At 50.0% G+C, this 23,971-nt stretch overlaps 6 protein-coding genes across 6 annotated transcripts; 3 read left to right on the plus strand and 3 right to left on the minus strand.

Annotated features, from left to right (window-relative positions):
- Nucleotides 1-24: 24 nt before the first annotated feature.
- Nucleotides 25-4,156, plus strand: ALT_2144 (uncharacterized protein; the record flags this gene model as incomplete). The annotated part of the gene is made up of 5 exons (XM_033562027.2): nt 25-89; nt 145-501; nt 558-841; nt 2,132-3,843; nt 3,902-4,156. The coding sequence occupies 5 exons, from the start codon at nt 25-27 to the stop codon at nt 4,154-4,156; spliced, it is 2,673 nt and encodes an 890-aa protein (XP_033417918.2).
- Nucleotides 4,157-5,785: 1,629 nt separating this feature from the next.
- Nucleotides 5,786-8,572, minus strand: ALT_2145 (1-phosphatidylinositol-4-phosphate 5-kinase; the record flags this gene model as incomplete). The annotated part of the gene is made up of 3 exons (XM_033562029.2): nt 5,786-6,301; nt 6,375-7,335; nt 7,407-8,572. The coding sequence occupies 3 exons, from the start codon at nt 8,570-8,572 to the stop codon at nt 5,786-5,788; spliced, it is 2,643 nt and encodes an 880-aa protein (XP_033417920.2).
- A 2,563-nt stretch (nt 8,573-11,135) lies between these two features.
- Nucleotides 11,136-12,397, minus strand: ALT_2146 (histone H1/H5 family protein; the record flags this gene model as incomplete). Its single annotated transcript, XM_033562030.1, has 7 exons — nt 11,136-11,276; nt 11,336-11,509; nt 11,571-11,629; nt 11,767-11,897; nt 12,028-12,050; nt 12,210-12,235; nt 12,331-12,397. 7 exons carry the CDS (start codon nt 12,395-12,397, stop codon nt 11,136-11,138), a joined length of 621 nt encoding a protein of 206 aa, XP_033417921.1.
- Nucleotides 12,398-14,659: 2,262 nt separating this feature from the next.
- fen1 (multifunctional nuclease RAD27) lies at nt 14,660-16,138 on the minus strand (the record flags this gene model as incomplete). The annotated part of the gene is made up of 5 exons (XM_033562031.1): nt 14,660-15,181; nt 15,253-15,814; nt 15,867-15,871; nt 15,960-16,045; nt 16,126-16,138. The coding sequence occupies 5 exons, from the start codon at nt 16,136-16,138 to the stop codon at nt 14,660-14,662; spliced, it is 1,188 nt and encodes a 395-aa protein (XP_033417922.1).
- Nucleotides 16,139-16,784: 646 nt separating this feature from the next.
- On the plus strand, nt 16,785-19,223 carry ALT_2148 (Zn(II)2Cys6 transcription factor; the record flags this gene model as incomplete). Its single annotated transcript, XM_033562032.1, has 4 exons — nt 16,785-17,062; nt 17,130-17,982; nt 18,054-18,330; nt 18,400-19,223. 4 exons carry the CDS (start codon nt 16,785-16,787, stop codon nt 19,221-19,223), a joined length of 2,232 nt encoding a protein of 743 aa, XP_033417923.1.
- A 1,021-nt stretch (nt 19,224-20,244) lies between these two features.
- ALT_2149 (glutaryl-CoA dehydrogenase, mitochondrial) lies at nt 20,245-23,763 on the plus strand (the record flags this gene model as incomplete). The annotated part of the gene is made up of 6 exons (XM_089599266.1): nt 20,245-20,467; nt 20,527-21,442; nt 21,518-21,627; nt 22,893-23,104; nt 23,388-23,571; nt 23,624-23,763. 6 exons carry the CDS (start codon nt 20,245-20,247, stop codon nt 23,761-23,763), a joined length of 1,785 nt encoding a protein of 594 aa, XP_089456412.1.
- Nucleotides 23,764-23,971: the final 208 nt, after the last annotated feature.

A 23,971-nucleotide genomic window follows, 5' to 3' on the forward strand; every position in this document is an offset into this window, starting at 1 on the left:
AACTCAATAGTCAGATTTCCAACGATGTCCTTAATCGAAAACCATCTGGAGCAAATCCAGCTCTCCTCAAATGCCATCGCCGAGCTACCGTAAGCGTAAGGCCTTGTCTCTTCGTGACTCTGTGCTGATCGAGCTTTTTGACAGTTTTCCGCAGCCTCGCATATTCACCAATGCTCTTTTGGGCCCTCACGACATCACTGCTTTGATCCGCGATACCGAAGCTCACGAGCGAGCACTTTTCCAGACTGACCCGTCTGCCAAGTCCCAACGGCGGGCAACGAGGAGGGGAACAATGTTTCAATCCGAAGGCGACGGAGAGTCCATGGCGAGCCGGATTTATGCTGCGCGAAATAACAGAAATCAGTCGGCTGTCGCAAGAGTCTTGGGTTCTGACATGATGGACGAGATTAAGCGCTCCGCGGGAACATCAGCCAGGGGAACGCGAAGTGAGGTCAATATTGACGTCCTTCTTCGCGGGGCGGAGATCCTCTGCAATGTCTAGTAAGCAAGCTGCTCGTATGAATTACCCTTCGTTTGCTGATGCTCATTTCATGAAGTCCCGTTGCTGGTGCCCAGGAGAAAATTGCGACTCTGCGTTATCGTCATGAGTTGATTAGTGATTCTATTGCTCAATTAGAAGACCGAGTAGCGAGGAACACTGCGGAATTGGAGCAGATGAGCCACTCCTACGGGGACGAGTACGACGAATATGACAATCCTACCACCGCACCCCCGGAAGTCACAGACGCCGATATTGAGCGAGAGATGGAGGAGATCAGAGAGTTGGAAAGGCGGAAACGAGCTCTAGAAGCGCGTGTAAGCGGCATGGAAAGGGATTTGGGTGGCTTGATAGGCTGACCCGTCCGGCGACCACTTTTTAATACCTCATAACCAGCGCCTTGGACGCGAGCATGAGCCTCTCTTCCCCTCAACAAGCTTCCGCCGTGGGTGCTGAATCGTTTTCGATGATCGGCAATTTCCTATTGCCCTTGTCAAGTACGTCCCTTGGCTTATTCGGATAAGGAAAGTTAGCAGACAACTCTATGTACAGCACTTGAATGTCTGTGCTCAAGCAGGATGTCGAAGCGAGTTCCCGGGCCTTGCCTCGGACCAGCCCGGTCAGTTTGGGTCCTCTGCGCTCGCACCATGGGCGTGAACGCTGTAGGCTTCATCCTTCGAACTGTCTTCAGACAGCACGTTAGTCCTCGGAATGAGACCCTTATTGAGCAGAGACACAGCAAGGCAAATGACGAGTTTTCGTTGCTAAATCTCAAAATTGTCTGCTCAACTATGCCTGTGTGGCTTGGGTTGGTTTGAGGAATGGCATAGGGGTCGTATGATTGCAGCAGTCCTTTCCTCAGCAATCGCACTGAGAAGAAATTGAAGGAACTCTGGCCTGACTCTCACTTGTGATTTTACCTGAAGATCTTCGAGCCTTCATTTACTGAAAATCAGCGCATCTGTATCTTAATATTCGCTCATCGATTTTGACCAGACAGTCGATGGTTCTATCTACATGGCCTTTTTGAACACAAGGGCCCTCCTTGGAAACAACATTTGCACTCACCATCCGCGCTATAGGGAGGTCAACTTGTCTGATCAGAAATCGTCGTTGTACTTCCTCCTACCTATATAGCGCCTTTGGTAATATCCATCGAACAACTTCACTAGAGGGTCCCGATGCACAAGAGTCAAGTACACCTAGAATCCTAGTTTCATGATATGGTCGAAATCTACTAAAGAATAGCTCAATAAGACTGTTGGAAGTAATGTACAGTCAATAGGAACTGAATCAATAGCTAAGTGACGAGGTTAAAATATGGAGACATAACCATCAGTGAGGCGGCGCACTACAGTGTTCGTCGCATTTAAGGCTGCGATGCCAAGCCTGAGGCTCCAACACCCCTTCCGCTTCCTCTCCGCCGTCATTCATCGGATACTGGGACTGACCAGGCTTTATCAATCCCGTATCTCAAGCTGGAAGGCTGCGTCTGGAGTCTTGAATTCACTCTGTGGGGAATTTTTTTGGCCCGTCTGCCAGCATTACGAGGATTTTACAATATATCTCCTACCATCACGACGCAGTCCAGGCCGAATTCACCATTTTGACCTCAAACTAACACCTTCGAAGTAACCTCGTCACAAGCGCCGCCTCCTTTGTCCCGTTCAGCTACCTCCCTCGCAAGCCTCGGCAAACCCCGTCAAGCGTCTCCTTTCCGATTAGACTACGAGATCTCTCGCCGCTCGACCAACATGGATGGCTCTCAGGCCCAGGCGAATCAGCCTATGGTTCCGCCTCAGCAGCACTCGAACCTAATCCGGACAGACCAGGTTCAGAAATTACCTCATCTCAATGAGCAGCAAAAGGCTCAGCACACCCAGTTGGTGCGCAATTTCTGGGAGATACTCAACAGCCGGGACCCGCAGAGTGCGGAATATCAGAACGCCCATATGAGACTCACACAGCTCTCTCAAAATCTGATGAAAGGCATGCGAGTGTTTCAACAAAACCGCCAGCAAGCGCTGCAGCAGCACCAGCAGGCTCAGGCGGCAGCCGCAGCTGTGCAGGGACAGCCAGTTCAACGGACGCAGTCCGCCAACCCACAGTCTTTCGCGCAGCTTCTCCCACAAATCCAACAGAAAGTGAACGGTCTTCACTTCTTCCTCCCTCCCAATATCAGCAAAGAGCAGGTACAAACATGGCTGCCGGAGGCAAGGCTACGATACGGTATTGCGCTGCAGAAACAGGAGATCGGACGCGTACGTATCGCGGAACTGCGCCAACAGTTTGCGCAGCGACAGGCCGCTGGGAACATGAGCCAGGAAGAGGTGCAAGAGTTCAAAAATCGGCAGCTTGGGGCGGAAAAGCTTTACCGAGAAGGCAGCGACTTTCTGAACAAATTCAAAGAGCAACAGGAATCTTTCAAGGCACAGCAGCAGAACCAGCAGCTGAATAGAGCAGGTCTACCGAACGCCGCCCCCGGTCAACCTCAACAGCCACAGGGGACTGCAGAGCAGGCTGCTGCTGCGACTGGGACTGCGCCTACCGCCACAGCTGCGCCCACTGCCGGTGACAAGCGTCCAGTGAATGTCCCCGCGCCCATGCACCCCGGGCAAGCCCCCACTCCGGCACCTCACACCATTAATTCTGCTGTAAATGCGGCGCGAAATCAAGCCGGACAAGCGGCCATGTCTCCCTCCACGACTCAGCCGGGCCAAGCGCCCGTCACACAAGCTGCAGGCACCGCACCTGCCGCTCCCGCCGCGCCTCCCCATCAACCACAACAGCAGCAACCGCAACCTCTTTCGCAACAGGGGACTCCAGGCGCGCAGGTCACATTTAGCCAAACCCCTAATCCGGACGGTTCGACGCCTACTCCTTCAGCTTCACAGCCAATCAACGTACAGGGTCCACCTCGTCCTTTGTCCCATCAAGCTGCGATGGCGCAAGCTGCTCAGAATTATACCAACAATGCCGCGAACAGTAACATGGCTCAGGCAAATGTGTCGCAGGCAGCTGCCAATCCTCATGCACATCCTCAGGGGTATATTTCCAATCGCGCGTCGGAAAATTCAGCGCGTAACATCAACATGGCCATTCCAAAGAACCTCAACGTTCCTCCTCCAGAGCCGGTCAGCATGGCACCAGCCCGGCCCACTCTGTCCGGCGGCCCCAGTCATGGCGCCATGGGTATGATGGGCCAACCAGCCATCCAGAAGCATCCGGGGTACGTTCTTGAAGGCGAAGGCCAGCGTGTATTGAGCAAGAAGATGCTTGACATCCTGGTGCGCCAGGTCACCGGAGGAGGAGAGGGTGAAGGGCTTACGCCAGATGCCGAAGAGGTAAGTTTTATTCTTCGCATTAGCGCTGCTTTCTGCTGTTACTAAATCGTCACGATAGTTCATCCTGCAAATGGCCGACGATTTCGTTGATGACGTGATCACCGCTGCTTGCCGTCTCGCCAAATTGCGCCCATCCTCTACGCTTGAAATCCGCGACCTCCAACTCGTTTTGGAAAGAAACTACAACATGCGCATCTCCGGCTTCTCCACGGATGATCTCCGTACCGTGAAGAAACCGCAGCCCACGCAAGGCTGGACTCAAAAGATGTCAGCCGTCCAGGCCGCCAAAGTTACTCAGGGAAAGGCCGAGTGATCCACTTTTCCATGTGTCTTCCTTTCATCCTTCATCCTTTCCACCCAAAAATAAGGGAAGTCGCCAACGATAGAGCTACACAGGGCGGAGCGGCTTCCCATCAATCTTTTTCCGGCTTTGCCTTCATCCTCTAAAGTCACAGAGAACTTGAGATCTCCCTGGAGCAACACTCAAAACTTGAAATATTCTACATTATGCGTATTCGGGTTGGCGTCATCGGTGGGGTTGGGACTCTGCTTTTTCCTTTTATTCTTTTTGCTGATGGGTTTGCCCTAGCTAGGTTGTCTTTCCTGGGGGGCAAACTACGAATTCGGTCAACTCCTGGAATGTTGCATCTACCCCGGCGTCATGATTTGAGAAGGCCTGTTATTCTGATATACCACCTTAGGCTAGGCACAGATTAGGTTCAACGAATGGTAGAAAATTGATTCATGATTTCATGTCTGAAACTGCGTTCTGGAGAATTCTCCGTGGATCTCGACGCTTCCTTCTGGAAGTCCCTGTAAAGATTAAAGATGTCTTCGGAGGGATACATTGCAGGTCTCGGTAGGGTGAAAGTTGTGGTCGTAGGTAACGAGCATAATATAATTCTACCAGAACGGAAAGAACCGCCCATTCGTAAGAAAAAGGGTAACCACCTTACCACTCGGATGGTGTTCCTTGCTAATGAAGGTAGATGCCATCCATGGATGTCATGTCGGAAGCAGGAACATATTGGTATCAATTTTCTACTTGGTGTAAAGTCTTCTATCGATCTTCTAGGGCGTAGAAAGTGCAACACTAACTCACAATGCGGAAAAGGACAATGACGCGCTCAAACCTGCTCACACAAATTAAAACAAGGCTTCTCCCAACCGACTATTGAGTCCAAAACAGAGATCCAAGCATAACAGAGAATCACCAGAATAACGTACAGGAAGGGAAACGGCAGGCAACAAGGTTCGAAGTGTGTCTAGGATGGCAGATTTGCAAGTCTGACGATGGGCGGCTCCGATGAGGAGTAACGCGGAGCAGAGGGGACGAAGAGAAAAGCAATATACAAAATATGTGTGATGCAAGGAAATATTGGGGGAATGGAAAAGAATAATAAAAGGAGAAGATTTGTTCGAGAGAGGGAGATTAAAGACAATCCGTGTAGCCCTTCGCATAGGAGATTGTCAGCTAGATGCGCCTGGCTTTGAGTCGGCATCTACCAGAATAGAATGAATGGACAGAAGGCAGAGCAAAATACACAAAAGGGAATGAAAAGAGGGTATGAAAGTGTTCCAAATGATGGTGCGCATGGTCGAAGATAGCTTTGTCATAGTGCAAAGAAGAAAAACGAGGGTTGGAGACAGCATTGGTTGTCTCAAAATAATTTGGGGCAATGGAGGAAACCACGGTACTAAGGAAAATCATGTCAATCGTGGTAACATGGACACTATCACAAAATCAGTCTGCTCAAGGATTGGTAAAGAACCGATAGATGGCGGGAGAAGATGCGTCGCACGAACATGCAAGGTAAACGATCTATGGCGCCCAAGTAACAAGGCGTCATTGACTGCGAATGGGGATATCATGAGATAATCGACCGAAAACAGCACGCCAGAAACAGAAATGGAGTGGCGGGTGGTATAATGGCGACGCCGGTTATCGGCTTGCTAAGGGTGATAATGTGCCGTTCGGACCGCTATAAGAAACTCCTTTCCCTTTTGGACCGTCTTGCGAGCTGCCCATGCCAGGCAAGGGGGGCAGATCCTTTTCTGTGAGCGACGGTCCTTGTCGGCTATGCTGGCTGTGTCCACCAACACTGCTCTGCTCACCGGCTTCATCCACTATGGGCAGTGTCGAAGTCGGACCTGGCCCGTTGGCATCCGCAGGGTCCCAGACAGTTGAAAGCGTTCGAGGATGCGTGGTCGAGACGTCCTTTGCGGCCTCCTTCTCGGCAGCCTGCATTGTTCGTTCGACAGACTCGGTTCGTTCTGCTGATGTTTTGCCCTGCGCTCGAGCTTCTCTATGCCGTTCGGCTTCCTCCTTGGACATAGTAATGCCCCGGATAAATTTAACGAACCGGTCGCCATAGCTCTCAGGTGGAATTGGGGAGATCTGGCCGCGATCATGGGAAAGTCCTTTGAAAAAGTTTTCCAGTTTCTTCACGGTCCCATACTGTCACAGTGTCAGTCATTGCTCGAACCTCGTTGGAAGACTGACTGGTTTTGCATTGCAGTAATTCACTTACATGTGTCAGACAGTCAATTATGCCAAGGTAATAGATCTCATCTCCAGGCTGGCCGTTCTCGTGAGTAGCTCGGAACCCTCCGTCGTCGGCATAAAAGACGTGATACTGTCTCTCATCTAGGATCTCTTCAGGCATCTTCGCAGCGGCTTTATCAAGTGGCACAGGACGCTCCTTTTTGATGAGCATCCGCAGCTCACGTGCCTTGCGCTCGTTTTCCAGCTTGGAAGGAGTGCGCATCAGCATGTTCGGACTCGTCTCTTCTTCACGGTCACCGCCCGGTTGAAACACTTGCAACGTCTTGTCGCGAAGCTTTTCTTCGTTGCCTCTCCCAAGGTCGTGAATACCCACCAGAAGAGAGTAATCCATTATCTTCAGTTTTTTCAATAGCTCAACATCGCGTTCCAGCTGAGCGAGGAAGAATTCCCGTTTCGAAGGCCCGCACTCCAGGTGACGGCCTCTGCGAAGCCAGTTTAGATCCTTCAAAGTGGCCCGCGGATTCCTCTCGAGATCCTGCTCCCGCAGGTCCCGGCCGATTGTGGACCCCTTCAGGTCGAAGGTCTGGTGGATGTCACGGTGGGGAGGGAAGAGGTTGTTCATGACCACAAAGTGGATCTTGCGCCCGTATGCCATCTTCACCCGGTGAAGACCATAAAATTGTGATATCAGGGTGTTGGGATTCTGCTCCACATGCTTGTAATATTCTGGAAGAATCTTTCGCAGCAGTTTGTGTTCGGAGTGGTGGATAGTCTTGATAATGTATTTATAGTCCCTGGAGAAGTAGAAGAAGCTTCCGCTCTTTCCTGGCGAGCCCAGCTCGGAGAGGATATACTTGCTGGTCAGGGACATCAAATAGTCGGCCGGGTCAAGGCGGAACTTGGCTCGCAAATGCCGGAAAACCCACGGCGCATAGTCCTTAAATTTGAAGTCGTATTTTGCAGAGGGCGTCAGCTCGTTACCAGTACTAATAGCAACAAAAACGTTAGCCAATCAACAAGACTTGGGACGGGGAATGCAAGGTGACAATCGTCATACATGTCGAAAGAGAACTTATGCTTGGCTTCAAAATCTGCGGGTGTTAATTCCCGGTCCATTTTTGCGTTGATTCTCGATACCGTAAAGCGAATTCCGGTCAGCATGTTGTACGCAGTCACCCAGTTCACGTGGTTCTGGTCGACTTTTGTTCCAACGATGACGCGATCGTCATCGTCGTCATCGCGGCGTTTCCTTCTAGACGCTCTCCTCTGCTTGATCGCTTCTGCCCAACGCGCTGCATCCTCGTTCGGGTTGGCCTCGTCAGGAACCGAGTCCGAATGATTGGTTTTTGTAGCCCGCCGAACCAAACTGAGTGACGTTCGGCGGATACCCCCTGCTGTTGGAGATAGCCGACCACTGCTATAAGCAGTCTCGTCCCCTTGATCGCGGCTATTACGGCGGCCGCTTGTCGCTCGGGGAACTTGCAGCGTATGTCGATGTCGAAGGCCTGATGCTGCGGGATCTTGCGTGTGACTAGCGTCAGCGGCGGCTGTGGGGAGAGGCGGGGAAGAATAACGGTGCGGAGCTGCCGTCTGTGAGGAAGTCAATCGATCGGGTTCGGACGCGAGCCGGCTGGTATCTTCGGGGAGCGAGGCAGAGATGGTGTTCCCGTTCGCGGCCGCAGTCGAGTTCTGAAGAACCACTTCGTCAACCGACGGTTGGGGGCGATCTCCGTTAACCAGCGACTTTCCGCTGGGGTTGCGGTGGCTCGACGAGATGCCATTGACCTGCTGCGCGCTGGAGATGGACCCTGCAGCGGAGCCAACGCCAGCACTGGCTCCAGCATCGGAAGATTTTCGAGTAAAATCCTTGTCCATCGTCATTGAAAACCGGCCACTCTCCCTTGGATCGCGGACTGATCCATTTCCTAACGAATGCATGCTGCCATCTTTCGAATGTGGTAGATCTCGTGTATAGGAGCTAGCGCTTGATCGGGGCCCATTCAAAGAATAGGCACTGCCATTCTTCAGATCTGACGAATAGTGACGATCGGTCGACTGAGATTCTAGGTGGTTCGTATCACCGTTCGGCCAGTTTGTCCATAGAAAGGTATTTCCTACGGGGGCTCTGTCGTGCGGTTTCCCTTGCGGTGGATCAAACGGGCGAGGGTGTGTGGCCGTGGCAGTAGATGACTGAAAAGGCCCGTCGTTGGAGAAAGAGGGCATGGTGCGCTCCTTTTTTTCCCTTATTGTTGCGGCTCCCAAGGGGCAGCGAGGAGGAGTTCCAGGGGAAAGAAGGAAAGAGGGGATGGGACTGTGACGTGAGGTCTGCGTGGACCAACGAATCCGAGCGGGCAGACGGGAAGGAAATCGCTTCGGGTACTTAATAAGATGACGCTATGAACCAATGGGAGGACGACGAGATGGACAAGCGACAGAAGGCGTAGAAAGGGAAGTGATTGTGGCAGCCGACCGATCGAGCAACACGGGGTATTAATTCAATGCGCGTAATGATCAACTGAATGCAAGGCAACGAGGAGGAGAGAGGAGGGGAGTGGTGGTATTCTTCCCGAGTCGAGCTGGAGTGGCCAGCCGGGGTAGGCGTGGCAGAAAGTTCAGCGACCGATAAGCATGTTCAGGACGGAAAGAGAGAGTCGAGACGGAGCAAACAACGTGGTTAGAGATGGCGAATCACCGAGGCAGACCAATCTAATCCGAAGGAGAGTGAGAGAGAGGAGGATGAGATTGATTAAAAGGTGTATGAAGATGAGGATTGGAGAGAGGAAGGAAGAGAGAGCAAAAGACAGAGAGAGAGAGAGACAAAGCTGGAGCTAAGATGGAGAGGGATGACCAAGCTCCGATAGTTCGAGATGGCGTCCTGAGGGAGGATACTGATTATTAGGTATTATGCTGTATGTTGGAGTTATGCAGCAGTATAATTGATTCCTCAGTCAGCCGATGCACGGTAGAGGGATTGACTATGATAATGAGAATATTGATATTGATATCGGGTATCGATTCAAGACAGTTGAGAAAATGAGTGTGGTGATAATAATATCAACAGGATTGGAAAAACACAGAGAAAAGAGCGGGGAGAAAAGCAAGAAAGGGGAGGATAGAAACACGGAGGCCTGGAGTCAACAGGTCCCGATCCTAGAAACTAAGGTAGGGATGTTCTTTTCTTAGGTCTTTGTATTATTACTACTATTACTGCTCATTAAGGGCCTCGTGGAGTTCATATTTGATGATTTATGATGATACTTATGAAGGCCCGCACCGATGATTGGTATTTTCCCGGCGGAAACAAAGAGGTTGGTTATTTGACCGGAGGGAACGGACCCAGTCACAACACAACTCCACTGTTCAGCTCCGATGGCAGCATCAGGATCATTATTATTTCGGATCGTTATGGTTGATCTAAAAGCAGGTAGTACATACATTGAGTTTGAATAGGACCAACGATGCTAGATGTCGAACAGCCCTTTCAGTGCTCCGTACTGGTGTCCTGTAGCCGAAGGTAAGGGTAACTGAGGTACTACACCCATGCCGACTGCCGAGTACTTGCTCATTGATGCCACTTGCACTGTGCTAGATACATAGCATCATGATTCCTAGGCTACGGAATAGAGTACTTTAATAACGACTGAGTCCAGGCAGAGCTTTCTATCTCTCTTGGTCTCGTCGTTATGGATTTCGTACTGTTGGTTTGGACAAGCCAAGCGTCTTATATATATAAAACAATCTGACACAGGGGATTCCTTTTCCAGTGGGTATATTTACTAAGTTGATGGCCTGGCAATCAATCAGTCATAGGCACTCCTGCCATACCAAGGAAACATAGGAGCTTAACAGCTGACCACTATAACTGCTGCTCTTATAATATTAAGCATTCTCTTCTATCTACCTATTCAACACCTACTACATCCATGCAATGCATGCTCGCATGTCAGGTCAGGAGACATCATCGACAAGCAAGGGACGTCCTCGCATTTCTGAAGTAACTGGACTGTCCTATCATTATGTTTCCATTCAGGGGAATCAATCCAATTCAGACGCCAAGGAAAAAGTGGAAATAATGAAGTATTCCTAGGTATCTTGCTTCTTGCTTCTTGCTTCTCGCTTTGAGCAGCCCATGCCTCAGGAGGAGCAAGATCAATTTAATTGCTGGAATTCCAATGCTGCGCGTAACCGTAGCTCACAGTTCAATGTTGCTGTTCTGCTATTCAACATACGTCCACTCAACGCCCACGCCTGACAGAACGCGTACCACAGAGGCCAAAAAAAGAAGTCCAGAGAGGGTAATTCAAATTTCCGACGCCGAGATAGTACATAGTACGTAGCGTAACCAAACGAGTCGGGAAGTACGAGCCAAATAGCAGCACAATGACCACAACCTGCAACTACAGCCTACGCGTGTCCGTCGTGTAAACATGAAAGAAGCAATTCCATTTCAAGACATATCCTCGAACGAGTGCCCCAACGAAGATAAGATGTTTCCCCCGGAAAAAAAAAAAAAATCCACCGCAGGACGCCAACCCTACCAACATTCCAAAGAACAGCATAAAAAATGAGCAAAAGCAATCGACAAGACATCCCGGGAGCAGCCACAGCAAAGGCCAGTAAAGATGGTAAGTGGCGGGACAAAGCAAATTACAACAGAAGGGAAGAAGATAAAGGGATACAGCCCAAAGAGATATCACTCAAAAACGCACGTCACAGACGAAGAACCATTGAAAGGAAAGGAGCAAACATAAGAGAAATCGCTCAGAACGACCTCAGCGATTGGAATTTATGCCTCGCTCTTCTCGGCCTTCTTGGTCGTTGTGGCCTTCCTCTTGGTGGCCTTCTCAGCGGGCTTAGCTGTCGTCTTGGTCACTCGGCCTGACTTGGTCGTGGAGAGAACCTTGGGTTGGTCGACAACAGCAGGGGCCTGCTTACATATTAGCATACATTGAGAATCGAGGAGCAACAGCGATGATGGTCACATACCGCAGTCGAGGCCTTGCGAGGTTTGGCGGTGTTGGCCTTGGGTCTGCCAGCAGCTTTCTTGGTGGTGGTGCCGGCCTTTTTGGTGCTAGCTTTGGCAGCAGGCTTCTCGGCTTTCTCAGTCTTCTTAGCGGCGGCCTTCTTGGGGGCAGCTGCCTTTGTAGTAGGAGTGGCCTTCTGTGTGAAGCATATTAGCCATGTCTTTGCTTGATCGATCCAACATGTACTTTGAACTCACCTTGGCAGCAGGTTTAGCAGCAGGCTCCTTCTTGGCAAGCTTCACAGGGCCGGAAGGACCTGGAATTTGAGACGCGTCAGTGTTACGATTCGGCAAAAGAACATGCGCAGGCAGCGAGACGCCGCAAGACGCCCAGAATTGATCGAAATGATCGGAGGGCACGAAAGGTAGAGATGCGCGGCAGGCAGCGGCTTACCCTTGGGCTGAGTGAACTCTCCCTTCTCAACACCGGCCTTGATAGCCTTGTTGAACTGGCTGTCAAAAGCGGCCTGACTGGCAAAAGCAATTTTGTTGTTGGCTAGTACATATTTCTTGATAGACTGGCGACTGTAATGATGTAAAAAATCATACGTTAGTTTGATCGCGTCATAGAAGTAAGGTGATTGTGAGGGGAAGTTGAGCCACGTCGCCAGCGGCGATGAATCTATACTGAGGATAATAGCAGAAAACTACATACCTGCTACCGTTACGCTCTTTGAGCTGTAAAAGAGATGTCAGCGATCAACTTGAGATAAAATAAAGAGCAGCCCGATGGGTGGTTGGGACAGTCAAGCGCCGTGCAGACGTGTCACGGTCGGGGAAGTTCCCACCCAGCACCCATCATCAAAAGGCGCTTCGGAAACAGCGTGATTAACTCACATTCAGGATAGCATCCTTGATCATATCTATATTTTCAGAATTAGCAGACATTCGCGACGAAAATGATATCAAAATCGCCCAAACGCGAAGTGGTGGTGATGAAAGATCAGTAGAAACATACCACGGTAGGAGGCGTGGCTCGAGGTGGCCTTCTTGGTCGCGCCGCTGGAAGCTTTCTTGGGAGGCATGTTGAAAGATAAGAGGGGGATTGGTGTTGCTGATGGTGAAGCTATGTATATATATGAATCAAGAGATCCAGAAGATGGATTCAATGTCCAGAAGCTCCTAAAATAGACTGGTGAGTGGTGTGCGAAATCGAGGAAGAGAAAAAGCAGTCGACAACGGAAGGGGTGGAAAAGCCGCGGGGCACCGCGATTTATAGGGCAGCCGGTGTTGACACAGGATCACTCGCAAGCAGAAGCGGCACAACACGTCAAATCTCTCCCTCCTTTTCTTCGCTTTCCTCGTCTCTAATTTTTATTTTGTCTCGATATTTGTGCTTTTCATATCTTAGACTTCTAGTTAATGACTTAGCAGGTACAGATTGAACTAATGTAGCGCGACGATCAGCCTTTGAAAGTAACAAGAGGGAATCGCTAAGAGTATCGATTTCATGTTGTTTTGTACGCGCATGATTCTACTGTCTGCCTCCCTCAGCAGTTCTTGTCTTCCCTCTGCTCCATACACGTAGGCGATGAATTAATCCCTTCTCCCCTTTCGCACCTGTCTATCATACTCATATGGAGACTAAAGGGGATTTGATCTCGGTCTATGCGCATTCCAGGCGAAACTAATCTGGGCAACCTGTTGTTCTACCTCCTTTTTGTCAACTCAATTTCTCCATCCTCGCGTTGTTTGTGGGCTCTCGATCAGAACCCCTCTCCCTTGCCAAGTTATTCACCTTTTTTCGAACAAATTACCTGAATCTTGGTATGAGTATCTCATAGATTTTGATTTGAATTTGACATCTATCGCACTTTGAAGGAAGAATTTGAACATTTTCTGTCAGATCTGCGGTGTTTGAAAGTGACTTTTGAAACCGTCAAGATGCGATGCGATTGTACCTTGAACCACTGCAGTTCAATCAAGCTCATCCACTCCTGACAGCTTGCACCGTGCTCATAAACTAGAGGCTGAGGAACTGAAGTCAATGATCTATCCCCTTGCATATTTACAGTTTCTCTCTGTTGGTAAGCGACATGATTGGAATCGAAGGTGGACGACCGCTCGTGCTTTTGGTTGGGTCACGAGGATAGAGTGTGTCCATGACGATGATATCCATGATATATTCTAAGGGCTGAAGTTTGTCTCTGATCCAATGAGCATCCTTTCCCTGAGCTACTGTAAGAAAGGTTATCTCAAGTTAGGTATGATTTCAGCCAGAAACGAAGGGAGATCATGTGGCCAGGTAGAGAATATACCCAGGTCGTCAATGGTGGGAGTCGTCCAAGTACTTGACCTTCCTGCCAATCACTCATCTTGCTGAACCATGGTATAACTTGCCTTTTCACCCTGATTGCCGTCATAGGTCACTTTTTTGTATAATTCAATTCTGGATCAAATTGTCCTGAAGGACATGGATCCTCGGCCTGATTCTGGTTGACTGATCCGTTGTTTACATCATTGCAGCGGGCCGCTGTTTGGCTCATGGCCCAGAGAACATCACATCGGTGGACTTGTGGCAAAAGAATTCTAGGGAAGGGTGCATCGATCTAACATCCATCTAACATCCAGGATACCCGCTATTATGAAATCTCATCTCTAGAGTGGCTTCTATCACCAGTAGAACGGTGTCGAAGAAGCCCGCTAGTACCACTGCGTGCGCCCTCTCGTCCTTGACGGTGAAGTAATACGGCTTAAGGCTTCATTTATTTCTTTTATTGTCGTCCAATCTGCTGCTTGATTCTTATGTTATCCATCAAGTCCTACATCAATTCAGAATATTGACTCTGGCATATTGTGTTGGTCGGACCAGGGGTACCACTAGTATTGCTAGATATTAAGACACCAATGCGTATATAAATCCGCAGCAGGCGGATGCACGAGCAGGCTTTTTCCACGCTTTAGTACTTGAAGATCCCAAATCCTGCAATGCTGCCGTATTATCGAGCCGCGCTGCTATTACATGTCCATCCCTTGGGCGTCTTGTCAAAACAGATCAAATGGACAAATGGAGGACGGAGGAATGCAGTGTCCCTACGCGGAACCAGGTACTGTCAAAATCAGAACGTGACCTATAAGCAGAAAATAATCATGTTCTTTTACAATCCCTAATCGTACGTGAACCATCATATGCCATGGAAAAAGAAAAACGCCAGGCCTGTAGCGGAAAGCCAGAAACGCCAGCAATATTACATAGTACTGTCACGCAACATGCGAGCCCGTGTACCCTTGAGATCGTCTCCCCGACACGACTCCTGCAAAGCTGGTCCTGCAAAAAGACAAGCAACCTACGCAGCACCGCGGGGTTTCGCCTTGGCCTCCTTCTTAGCCTTAGCCTCTTCCTTTTTGCGTTTCTTTTGTTCCTGTAACTTCTCATCATGCTTGCGTTTGAGACTAGCCTTCTCCTCATCCGTCCGGGCGACCGGTTTGAAGAATCCCTCAAGCCGTGATTGTTGAGCAGTTTTGAGATTCTTCTGCAGGCGAGCGGCTCCGTTGCGAACCCGGTCCTCGTTGAAACCCTTATCCTTGACCAGGAACTCCACCAGAGCTTCAATATCTGGCGCCTCCCATTTAAAGTCACACTCGGGATGGTCAGCTTCCCGCACGTCCGGATGGAGAAACAACTCCCTTGCATCCTGATAGGGCCAATCTTCTGGGATGACATATTTCTTCTTGGGGTCGCTCTCGATTGCCTCGACCACCTTCTCTAAGCTTCCATGCTCCCGAATGAGTTTCAAAGCGGTGTTTGGCCCGACCTTCGGGATAGGTTCTAGATAGTCACAGCCCAGAAGAATGCATAGATCAATGAACTGTGCAGCCGGGAGTAAGCATGAGGAAACCGTATGCGTAAAGTGATTCTGGGGATAAGAGAGTCGCCTACCTGTTTGCGATCCATACCGAGTCCCTCTAGAGTACGATTCAAATGGATCTCCTGAATGGGTTCCTTTCTCTGCTCGCTGAACGTAAGATGTCTGAGAAGAATTGGCGCCTCGAAACATAACGTGTCCATATCCTCAGAAGCAGCGGCATAGACCTTCCCTGCCCGCGCAAGCACTGCACACTGGGCCTCCGCCTCAGTCGGGGCGTCGATGTACGGGATACCCATCAACTTCAACAGCTTTTTGCATTCCGCATTGTGCTCCTTTGTAACACGCACCGTGCGTCGCGAGAACTTCTCGACATCTTCCGCAGTGCCCGTCTCTTTTGCTTCCTCATGGGCTTCAGTAGCCTCTGCTTTTCGTGCAGTACGCTTCGCCAGTTCACCGGACTTGAGTTTCGGTGGCGCTCCATCAAAGACATAGAGAGGCTTGATTCCGTTATCGACCATGCGCAATGTACGGTAAAACATTCCCATCAAATGCGACGTTGTCTCGCCCGACTCGCTCATGAGCTGCTGGCCCTCAGAGCGGACGGCGATCAAAAAACTATAGATACTCATAGACCTGCAAGATGTGAGTTACATGACTTGACGTGTTCGAGAAACGTTTAACGCACGCATCCTATTCAACCATGGCTTGTGAGTATCACTGCGACTTTCAAATGTGTTTCCATACTGGCTAGTAGGATCGGGAGAAAAGGACTACATACGATGGCGACCTTTCGGCCAAAGTGGTTCTTGATATCCCCTGCCTTGATAGCATCTGGCGCATTCTCCTGGATAACTTGAAACAAATCTAGAGCCCCCCAATCAGCTCTCTATTCAAGCGTCCAACCATGTGGTGGTAGCTGCTTAACTGGCCCAAAGTTCACTTACGTTTAATACCCATGGCGGCTGTTCTAGAATTTAGGATACAGCCAAAAAGAAGAGGGCAATTGCTACTCCCTTGCTGTGTTGGTAGACCAGTCACTAGAATAAAGTGTTCGAGGTATGAAGCTCAAAAATAGCTTGACTCGCGATCAGACGCGCCGCGGAAGGATGAACGCGCCATACATCATTTGAGCCTGATTGGGATTAGTGCCATTGAGCTGAATTTCCACGTGATGCTGACACCCCGCGGGAGTTCCCCCGGCCTCAGGCGCCAAGGCTGTAACTGTAAGGCGGTAAGACCCCAGGGGCCCAGACTTTCGTTCTCCGCGTGTAGGTACGGTACCTTAGGAGCTTGGAAAGCCGAAAGGAAAGGTTGTAACGGGGAGGGAGGCGCTGCTATTCGCTGACGGCATCCGTGGTCCCTCCGTTCTCGGTCGATAGATCAGGTAATAGATATGTGAAGTCGGTGCATTTGTAGGCAGAGCCTGCCAGAGAGGCGCACATCTACCCCGTATTAGGCCGGACTTGATTATTCAGTCTCCCCCCTCAGGTTGAATGTTGCACCCCTCTTCAACGGGGGCCAAATTCGTTGGGAGCAAAGTCACATACAACGGTACATTTTTACGCACTGCTCCGAGGATGACCCTCCTATTTTTACAGTAACCATGAAGCGGAGTCGCATTCAATTCGAAGCCAATGGCCATGCGTCTTCAGACTCTCCTCAGGGAGCTTACCCGCATATGGCGACCGACGAGGATTCGAAACAGCAAGTTTTGAGACATATCCCTAAGATCTCACGGAGAATCCGTGCATGTACAAACTGCAAGAATCACAAGGTGCGCTGTGATAAGGAAGGGGAGGCGCCATGTCAGAGATGCCGTCGCATGGGCTTGGACTGTGTTGTCAACAAAAGCCTACAGACTTTATTGGACGATGAGACAGAGTAAATATAGTTCATACGTATATCGTCATTATTGTACACCATCGCTAATCGTTCCATAATCATACAGGTGGAAGACGGCGGTTGAGCTTGCAATGACGGATCTACTCCGAAAGGCTCAGCTACCGGACTTGTCATACTATCAGTCGCTGGGCAAATCGATGGAGACTCCTTCCAGGAAAAGAGGCCGCAAAGAATCGACAGCATCAACCGAAGATACCGGCACTGCGACGGTCAACCATGACAGGAGACCGAGCTCGATAGGCTCAAACTTGGAATCGGTCCCAATAGGTCCAAACTCCTCGGCGAATTATTCCTTTCCTAAGCAACATTCCCAGTACTCCCTCGATCGGGAAGAAAATGGAACATCATCCTTGATTACTGCGCCGATGGGAAGTCTATACGAAGTGACTAGGCTGAGCGACATCCCTCCAAGTTCTCCCGGACGTCAGCATGCACACGACCGGGCACTAGTGACCGACTTCGTATCGCGAGGAGTGATTGATCTACAAGAGGCGGAGGACCTATTCCACTTCTTTGATCAGGTGCTCAGTCGTTATCTGTGGGATGGTATGGCGTTGGTGCACAAGGATCTTACATCTGTTCGCAACTCTTCCTCAATGCTCTCCGCCGCCATTCTTGCTGTTTCAGCTCTCCACTTACCCAACAAGGAGAAAACATTCGATACCTGTTATACGGAATTCGCCAAGCTGGCTTCGGAATCCATGCTTGATAGACACCATACCCTCGACGATTTGCGTGCGTTATGTGTTGGCGCATTCTGGCTTGCGGATGTCAGCTGGAAGCTTTCAGGATATGCGGTCCGAATTGCGACTGAACGAAACCTTCACCAATCCTATCGCAAGGCCATGCAGGGCTCTGTGGAGCATATAGAACAAGTGAGGCTCTGGTACCTTCTCTATGTAAGTCTAGGTCTCGATCACGAGTTTGTGACGGCTGCCAGATCATTGACGCACCGAAATCGACTGTATAGACCCTGGAGCACCATTTCTCTATCGCATACGGACGGCCGCCTATCATTCATGAAGATCCAAGCATCGCGAATCACAATACGTTTACAATTTCCCCGGCGGTGCAGCAGTCGGATCTACGCCTTCACAGCCAAGTGGACCTGTTTATTATTTTGACTCGAATATATCACGCTTTCGGTCCCGATGTCGACCTGGAGGTTTCCGAGAGCGAATTCTCTACAATCAATAAGTTCGACGCTGATCTTGGAGATTGGCGCTCCGCCTGGCTCCCTCGTTTAGGTACGCATAACGGCTTGATCTGTTTACGTTGGTGATTTGAAAAGAACTCTAACATTGAGACGGAAACAGCTGGAAGTCGGTATGTCGGTGCATACCCTTACAAAGCCGTCTATCTGCACTACCACTTCTCTCGTCTGCAACTAAACTCGGTTGCTTTACGAACGTATCACTCCTCGAATTCTTCGCGGCCGATGTCCGCTGAACGCAAGAAACATGCCAATCTGGCGATAGAATCTGCGATCGAAACCCTCCTAGTGGTACTCGATGAGCCCGACATCCAAAGAGCTTTGATCGGCGTTCCTCTATATCTGCACAGCATGATCACCTTTGCAGCTGTGTTCCTCCTCAAGATCGCCGCCAAGTGTTGCTCCGCGACGCTACCCAATGCGCAAGGGCAGCAAAATTCCATTGCCTCGGCAGGTCTTTCAATCGACGCGCCTTACGTTCGTGCGTTGGTTGGTAAAATTATTGAACTGATGGTCACTTGTAGCAAGCGTGCTAGTGAGCGCCATCTTACTCATCATATAGCCCGTGGCTTGCGCAAGATGCTTACTGGACTCGAAGAGTGGGAAAAAAGAAATTCAGGGGGCCAGCAATCTCTGGGACAGAATTCCTATGAGACTACATCAATATTCAAACCCATTATAATTCCTGGAGCGCAACCATTGAGTGAACGAGACACCATTCTGAACCACCCTCCTCCGCTACCCGGAATGGCTCCTCTGTCGGCTGAGCGCAGTAATGGGTACGGACCTGCTCAGATGCAGGGAAAACAGGAGCCAGGTCTCTCGATAGGCTCTCTGGATCCTATGATGGCTGATTTATGGGGCTTCGACGAGGAGTATTTCCCTACGGGAGTCTTCGATTTTCTTCAGTCTCAGATGCCTGCCTGAGGTGTCCCGGCAGTCATCGGCACCAAGGCACGTTGCCTTGGTACATAGTTCATTTTGCTCGAGGGCCCAGGTTGGGGTTCTGGCTGGATCCTCCGACATCACTACTCAATTATAATGGAAATTAGCCAGTCGACTCCGGCTTCGGTCATAAGTATCCCATATTTGAGTCCGCCGATGAACTGTTGAGCATTACATTGTCGTGTTAACGTGTCCACGATCATTTCGAATGGCTCGAATGGCCGAAGCGCTGCCATCCGAGCGTGCAAGTCATCTCCGTCCAACTCCCCACTGGGAAGGCACTCCTCTTCCGACAGTGGATTTCTCCAAGCAACAAACCTACCCTTATATAGGCAACTGCAAACCTCAGCTGTCGCTGAATGACACTTTCATAACGATTCACTCCATCGAGACAGGCATGAAGGACAATGTTACCAAGCTATAATCGTGAAGCGAGGCTTTCGGCTATCGAGTAAATAGTTGATATGACAGCCATGTAGCCTAGAGCATGCACATAGATTACCAAGAATTTCATACAGACAGCCAAATGTCCCGAGTTAGGACTTCCCTTATCCAGACGGTTCTGGGATGGTGGCACCGACGGAACGGGAACAATCCCGAGGCTTAACATGACCCAAAGAAGGTGGTGCGGATGACCGACGAATACCGAGGTCGGCCTTCAGTGTGGGTATATAGGTATGGACGAAATCGATAGTTGAACTCGCTTCGATTCAGTTCTTGCTTCACTACCGAATTCGATACTTCGAATTGCTTTATCATCGCAGGGCAGAAACACATCCCGATCAACTGCCGAGGTCAAGCGTTATCCGACAATCGGCCTCCCCGCAATTCATGTTCCAACCTTGCTGCTCTGGATACCGTCAGTTGCCGCAGTCAATTCCAATTCGACTTGGGAGCTGTGTAGGAGGAGATTCACTAAAATAGATACCCGGTCTTCGTTTGCTTTCTACTACTTCACTCACATCCCTTCTTCTTGCGCCGCACTCTTTCATACGAGTCAATCATGAACCGCTCAATCTTCCGCGCAGCATCGCGTCACCTTCGATCAGCGAATCGCCTTTATAAGGCCCCCGCGGTCTGCCAGAATACTTCGGTACGAGCATATTCAACAGTGTTTAATTGGGAGGATCCCCTCGCGGCGTCGGAGCTGTATACCGACGAGGAATTGGCGATTCAGGACACAGCCCGACAATACTGCCAAGAGCGATTACTTCCCCGTGTTCTCGGTAAGTCATGCCTAGGGACGATGTGTATGACTTCTGCTGACAGATTTGCGTTTGTTTAGATGCCTATAGAAACGAAGACTATGACCGTAAAATCCTGGAGGAAATGGGGGAGCTAGGCCTTCTCGGCGCGAGCATTGAAGGGTATGGATGCGCCGGTGCGAGTACGGTTGCCTCGGGGTTGATCACAAAAGAAGTCGAACGTGTGGACTCGGGATATCGATCTGGAATGTCTGTGCAGAGCTCGCTGGCGATGACGGGTATCTACGAGTTCGGCACTCAGGAGCAGAAGGACCGGTTCCTACCGCAGCTGGCCAAGGGAAAACTGGCAGGCTGCTTTGGTCTTACAGAACCCAACCACGGCTCCGACCCCGGTTCGATGGAGACGACAGCACGCGAACATCCGACCAAGAAGGGATACTACTTGTTGTCCGGAGCGAAGACATGGATCACCAACTCCCCAATCGCGGATATCATGTTGGTATGGGCCAAGTTGCAGACAACGGGCAAGATCAAGGGGTTCATCGTCGAGCGTAGCCAGTGCCCACCCGGCACACTACAAACGCCGGCAATCAAGAACAAGACTGCTCTGCGCGCATCAATCACGGGTATGATCCAGATGGACGATTGCCCTGTACCGGCGGAGAACATGTTTCCGGACGTCGAAGGCCTCAAGGGACCCTTCACCTGCCTGAACAGTGCCCGGTTGGGCATTGCGTTCGGTGCCATGGGCGCTCTGGAGGACTGCATCGATCGTGCCCGCACTTATGCACTGGAGCGCAAGCAGTTCAAGGGCAACCCGCTGGCGAAGTATCAGCTCATCCAGAAGAAACTGGCCGATGCAGCCACTGATGCGGCATATGGAACGCTGGCTGCCACTCAGGTCGCTCGGCTCAAGGACGCGGGCAAGAGCACTCCCGAGATGATCTCCATGGTCAAGAGGCAGAACTGTGATCGAGCTCTGGCGAATGCACGGCTGTATGTGTCTCCCTTCCTGCAATACTCCGCTACTCAAAAGTCGAATTTTCCTAACAGCCTTTTTTCGATGCGTAGGCTCCAGGAGATTTTCGGTGGTAATGCAACCAGCGACGAATACCATATCGGACGACACGTAGCCAACCTATTTGTGGTGCAGACCTACGAAGGACAGAGTGACATTCACGGTGAGTACCCAGCGGATATCATAGCCTGCCATCTGCAAGACTGACATTGCTGGGATTTAGCATTGATACTGGGACGGGCCATCACAGGAGTCCAAGCGTTTGTCTAAGACATTTTTGCCCTTCCTGGTTGACCTGTAGGAATGATCGCTTTGGAACCATGTCTGATATTGACTGTATATATCCAAGCCGCAGCATGATAGAGGCAGAAGAAGCCATAGCAAACGGCCATGCTACCACAATTTTCATACCTTCTCATTCCGTACCCAGCCATACACTGTAACATAAAAAGATACCGACAAAATCTGATATCTCAGTTCCTCTACTTGCCACCACCGCCTTACGAGATGCAAAATAGGCTCAAAGTCTTTACTTTGTCATGATTTGTAAATCTGTGTAATCCGCCGTAAGGAAAAGGACAAGGCTGAATGAAAAGACAAAGGAACGATCCGTAATGGCGTATCGATCGTCCACTTAGAGTTAAGTACCGAGTTATCAACTGGCGGACAGTGGCGATGCATCAAGGTTGACATTGAAGGCATGATACATTACCGTGACCTGATCAACAGGGGCTGAATTCTTACTTAGGGTCGATCGCAAATGTAATCATTCACCATCCCAATCAAAACTGAATTTTATTCTCTACGTTCAGGAATAGGACGTCGCTTGATATTGCTTTTCACCCTTAAGAAGCGACAAAACCATATGACGCAGTGTGGCTGAAGCAGGAAAGGATTTAGTTTCATCGAGTAAAATTAAAGGTAATCTAACCTACTCAGGTTAGCGCTGTGGGTATTCTGACGGTAATACGGCGCTGTACGTAAGTAACGCGCTGATCGGGAAGTTTGCCTGAGGTTCTCTGCCACTCTCTCTCCTTCTCTCTCGTTTTCCCTCTTTCAGCCCAATTCCAATTCCCTTCCTCTTTTCCCCTCCTCCTGCTCTTCTTCTTCTTTTTCGCCCTCCCATTTCCGACGTAATCAAATCCATCTCTTGTCCCTAGTGAGTGCACCCTTAGTCCTCCCCATTTTTTATCATTCTCTTCCTCGCTTTCTTCTCTTCTCTTCTCTTCATTATCTTCTGTTTTGTTTCGGTTGATCTATTACTCACTTCCTGATCTTCGGTACTAACGTGCGGAACTCTGTGTGTGTAGGACAAACAATACCTTTCCTTGAGTGGCTGATCTTTTATCTACACTCTTTTCATATCACACAACTTCGACATGGCTCTCAAGAGAATTAACAAGGAACTCACTGACCTCGGCCGGTAAGACACTCACTTCTTCGCTCTCTCTGTCGTTGTCCGTGTCAACTGCGGCGTTCTGTCGTTCACCCCACTACTGCGGGGTGCCTTGGGCGTCCTCAAGGCGCTTCCATTTTCTGAGTTCAAGACGTCATCCTTAGGTTTCCACAATGCTGATATTGATTCTTCATCTAGTGATCCGCCCTCTTCCTGCTCTGCTGGCCCTGTTGGAGATGATCTGGTATGATATCTTCCCGACCCTCTGTCGCAAGCTTTGTTGTTACTGTCGTGTGTGCAGCTGCCATGTGCGGCGCCACATACTGCATGAATCCGCCTGTGTCATGCAACTTCCTACCGGTATCTCATTACTTCTTGAATATGGCCACTGACACTTGGTGGTTTCTAATAGTTTCACTGGCAAGCAACAATCATGGGTCCTGTAAGTTCCTCACCGTATTTCAGCCACTGGTCGCATTTGTGACTCAAGAGTGATTGGATCTAATACTGACATTCATCTTTGACAGGGTGACTCGCCATACTCGGGAGGCGTCTTCTTCCTGACCATCCACTTCCCTACCGATTATCCATTCAAGCCACCCAAGGTCAACTTCACGACTCGTATCTACCACCCCAACATCAACTCGAATGGCAGTATCTGTCTTGACATTCTGCGAGACCAATGGAGCCCCGCTCTTACAATCTCTAAAGGTATTCTTCGATGTGAATGAGCCACCTATCTTAGATGCTGACCGCTCTTTAGTGCTGCTTTCAATCTGCTCAATGCTCACAGACCCTAACCCGGACGACCCGTTGGTGCCTGAGATCGCTCACGTCTACAAGACCGACCGCCCTCGGTACGAAGCGACGGCCCGCGAATGGACACGCAAATACGCTATTTGATCTTCACAGTTGACTTCTGCGCGGCCACCTCGGTCTTCCCAATTCTTTCTGCGTCATCTTTCACTCCGTTAGATCAGATCCGAAGCCTGGCGTACCGTGATCGTAGATCCGTTCCTTGTTCTTACTGTGAAACAAATCGCATGTCTCTAAATTCGTGTTATTCTGCGCTTTCTCTACCGGCGGGAAGTGTCATGTCCTACGATCATAA

This window comes from Aspergillus lentulus (assembly GCF_001445615.1).
Source record: "Aspergillus lentulus DNA, contig: Alt04, strain: IFM 54703, whole genome shotgun sequence".
NCBI lineage: Eukaryota > Fungi > Ascomycota > Eurotiomycetes > Eurotiales > Aspergillaceae > Aspergillus > Aspergillus lentulus.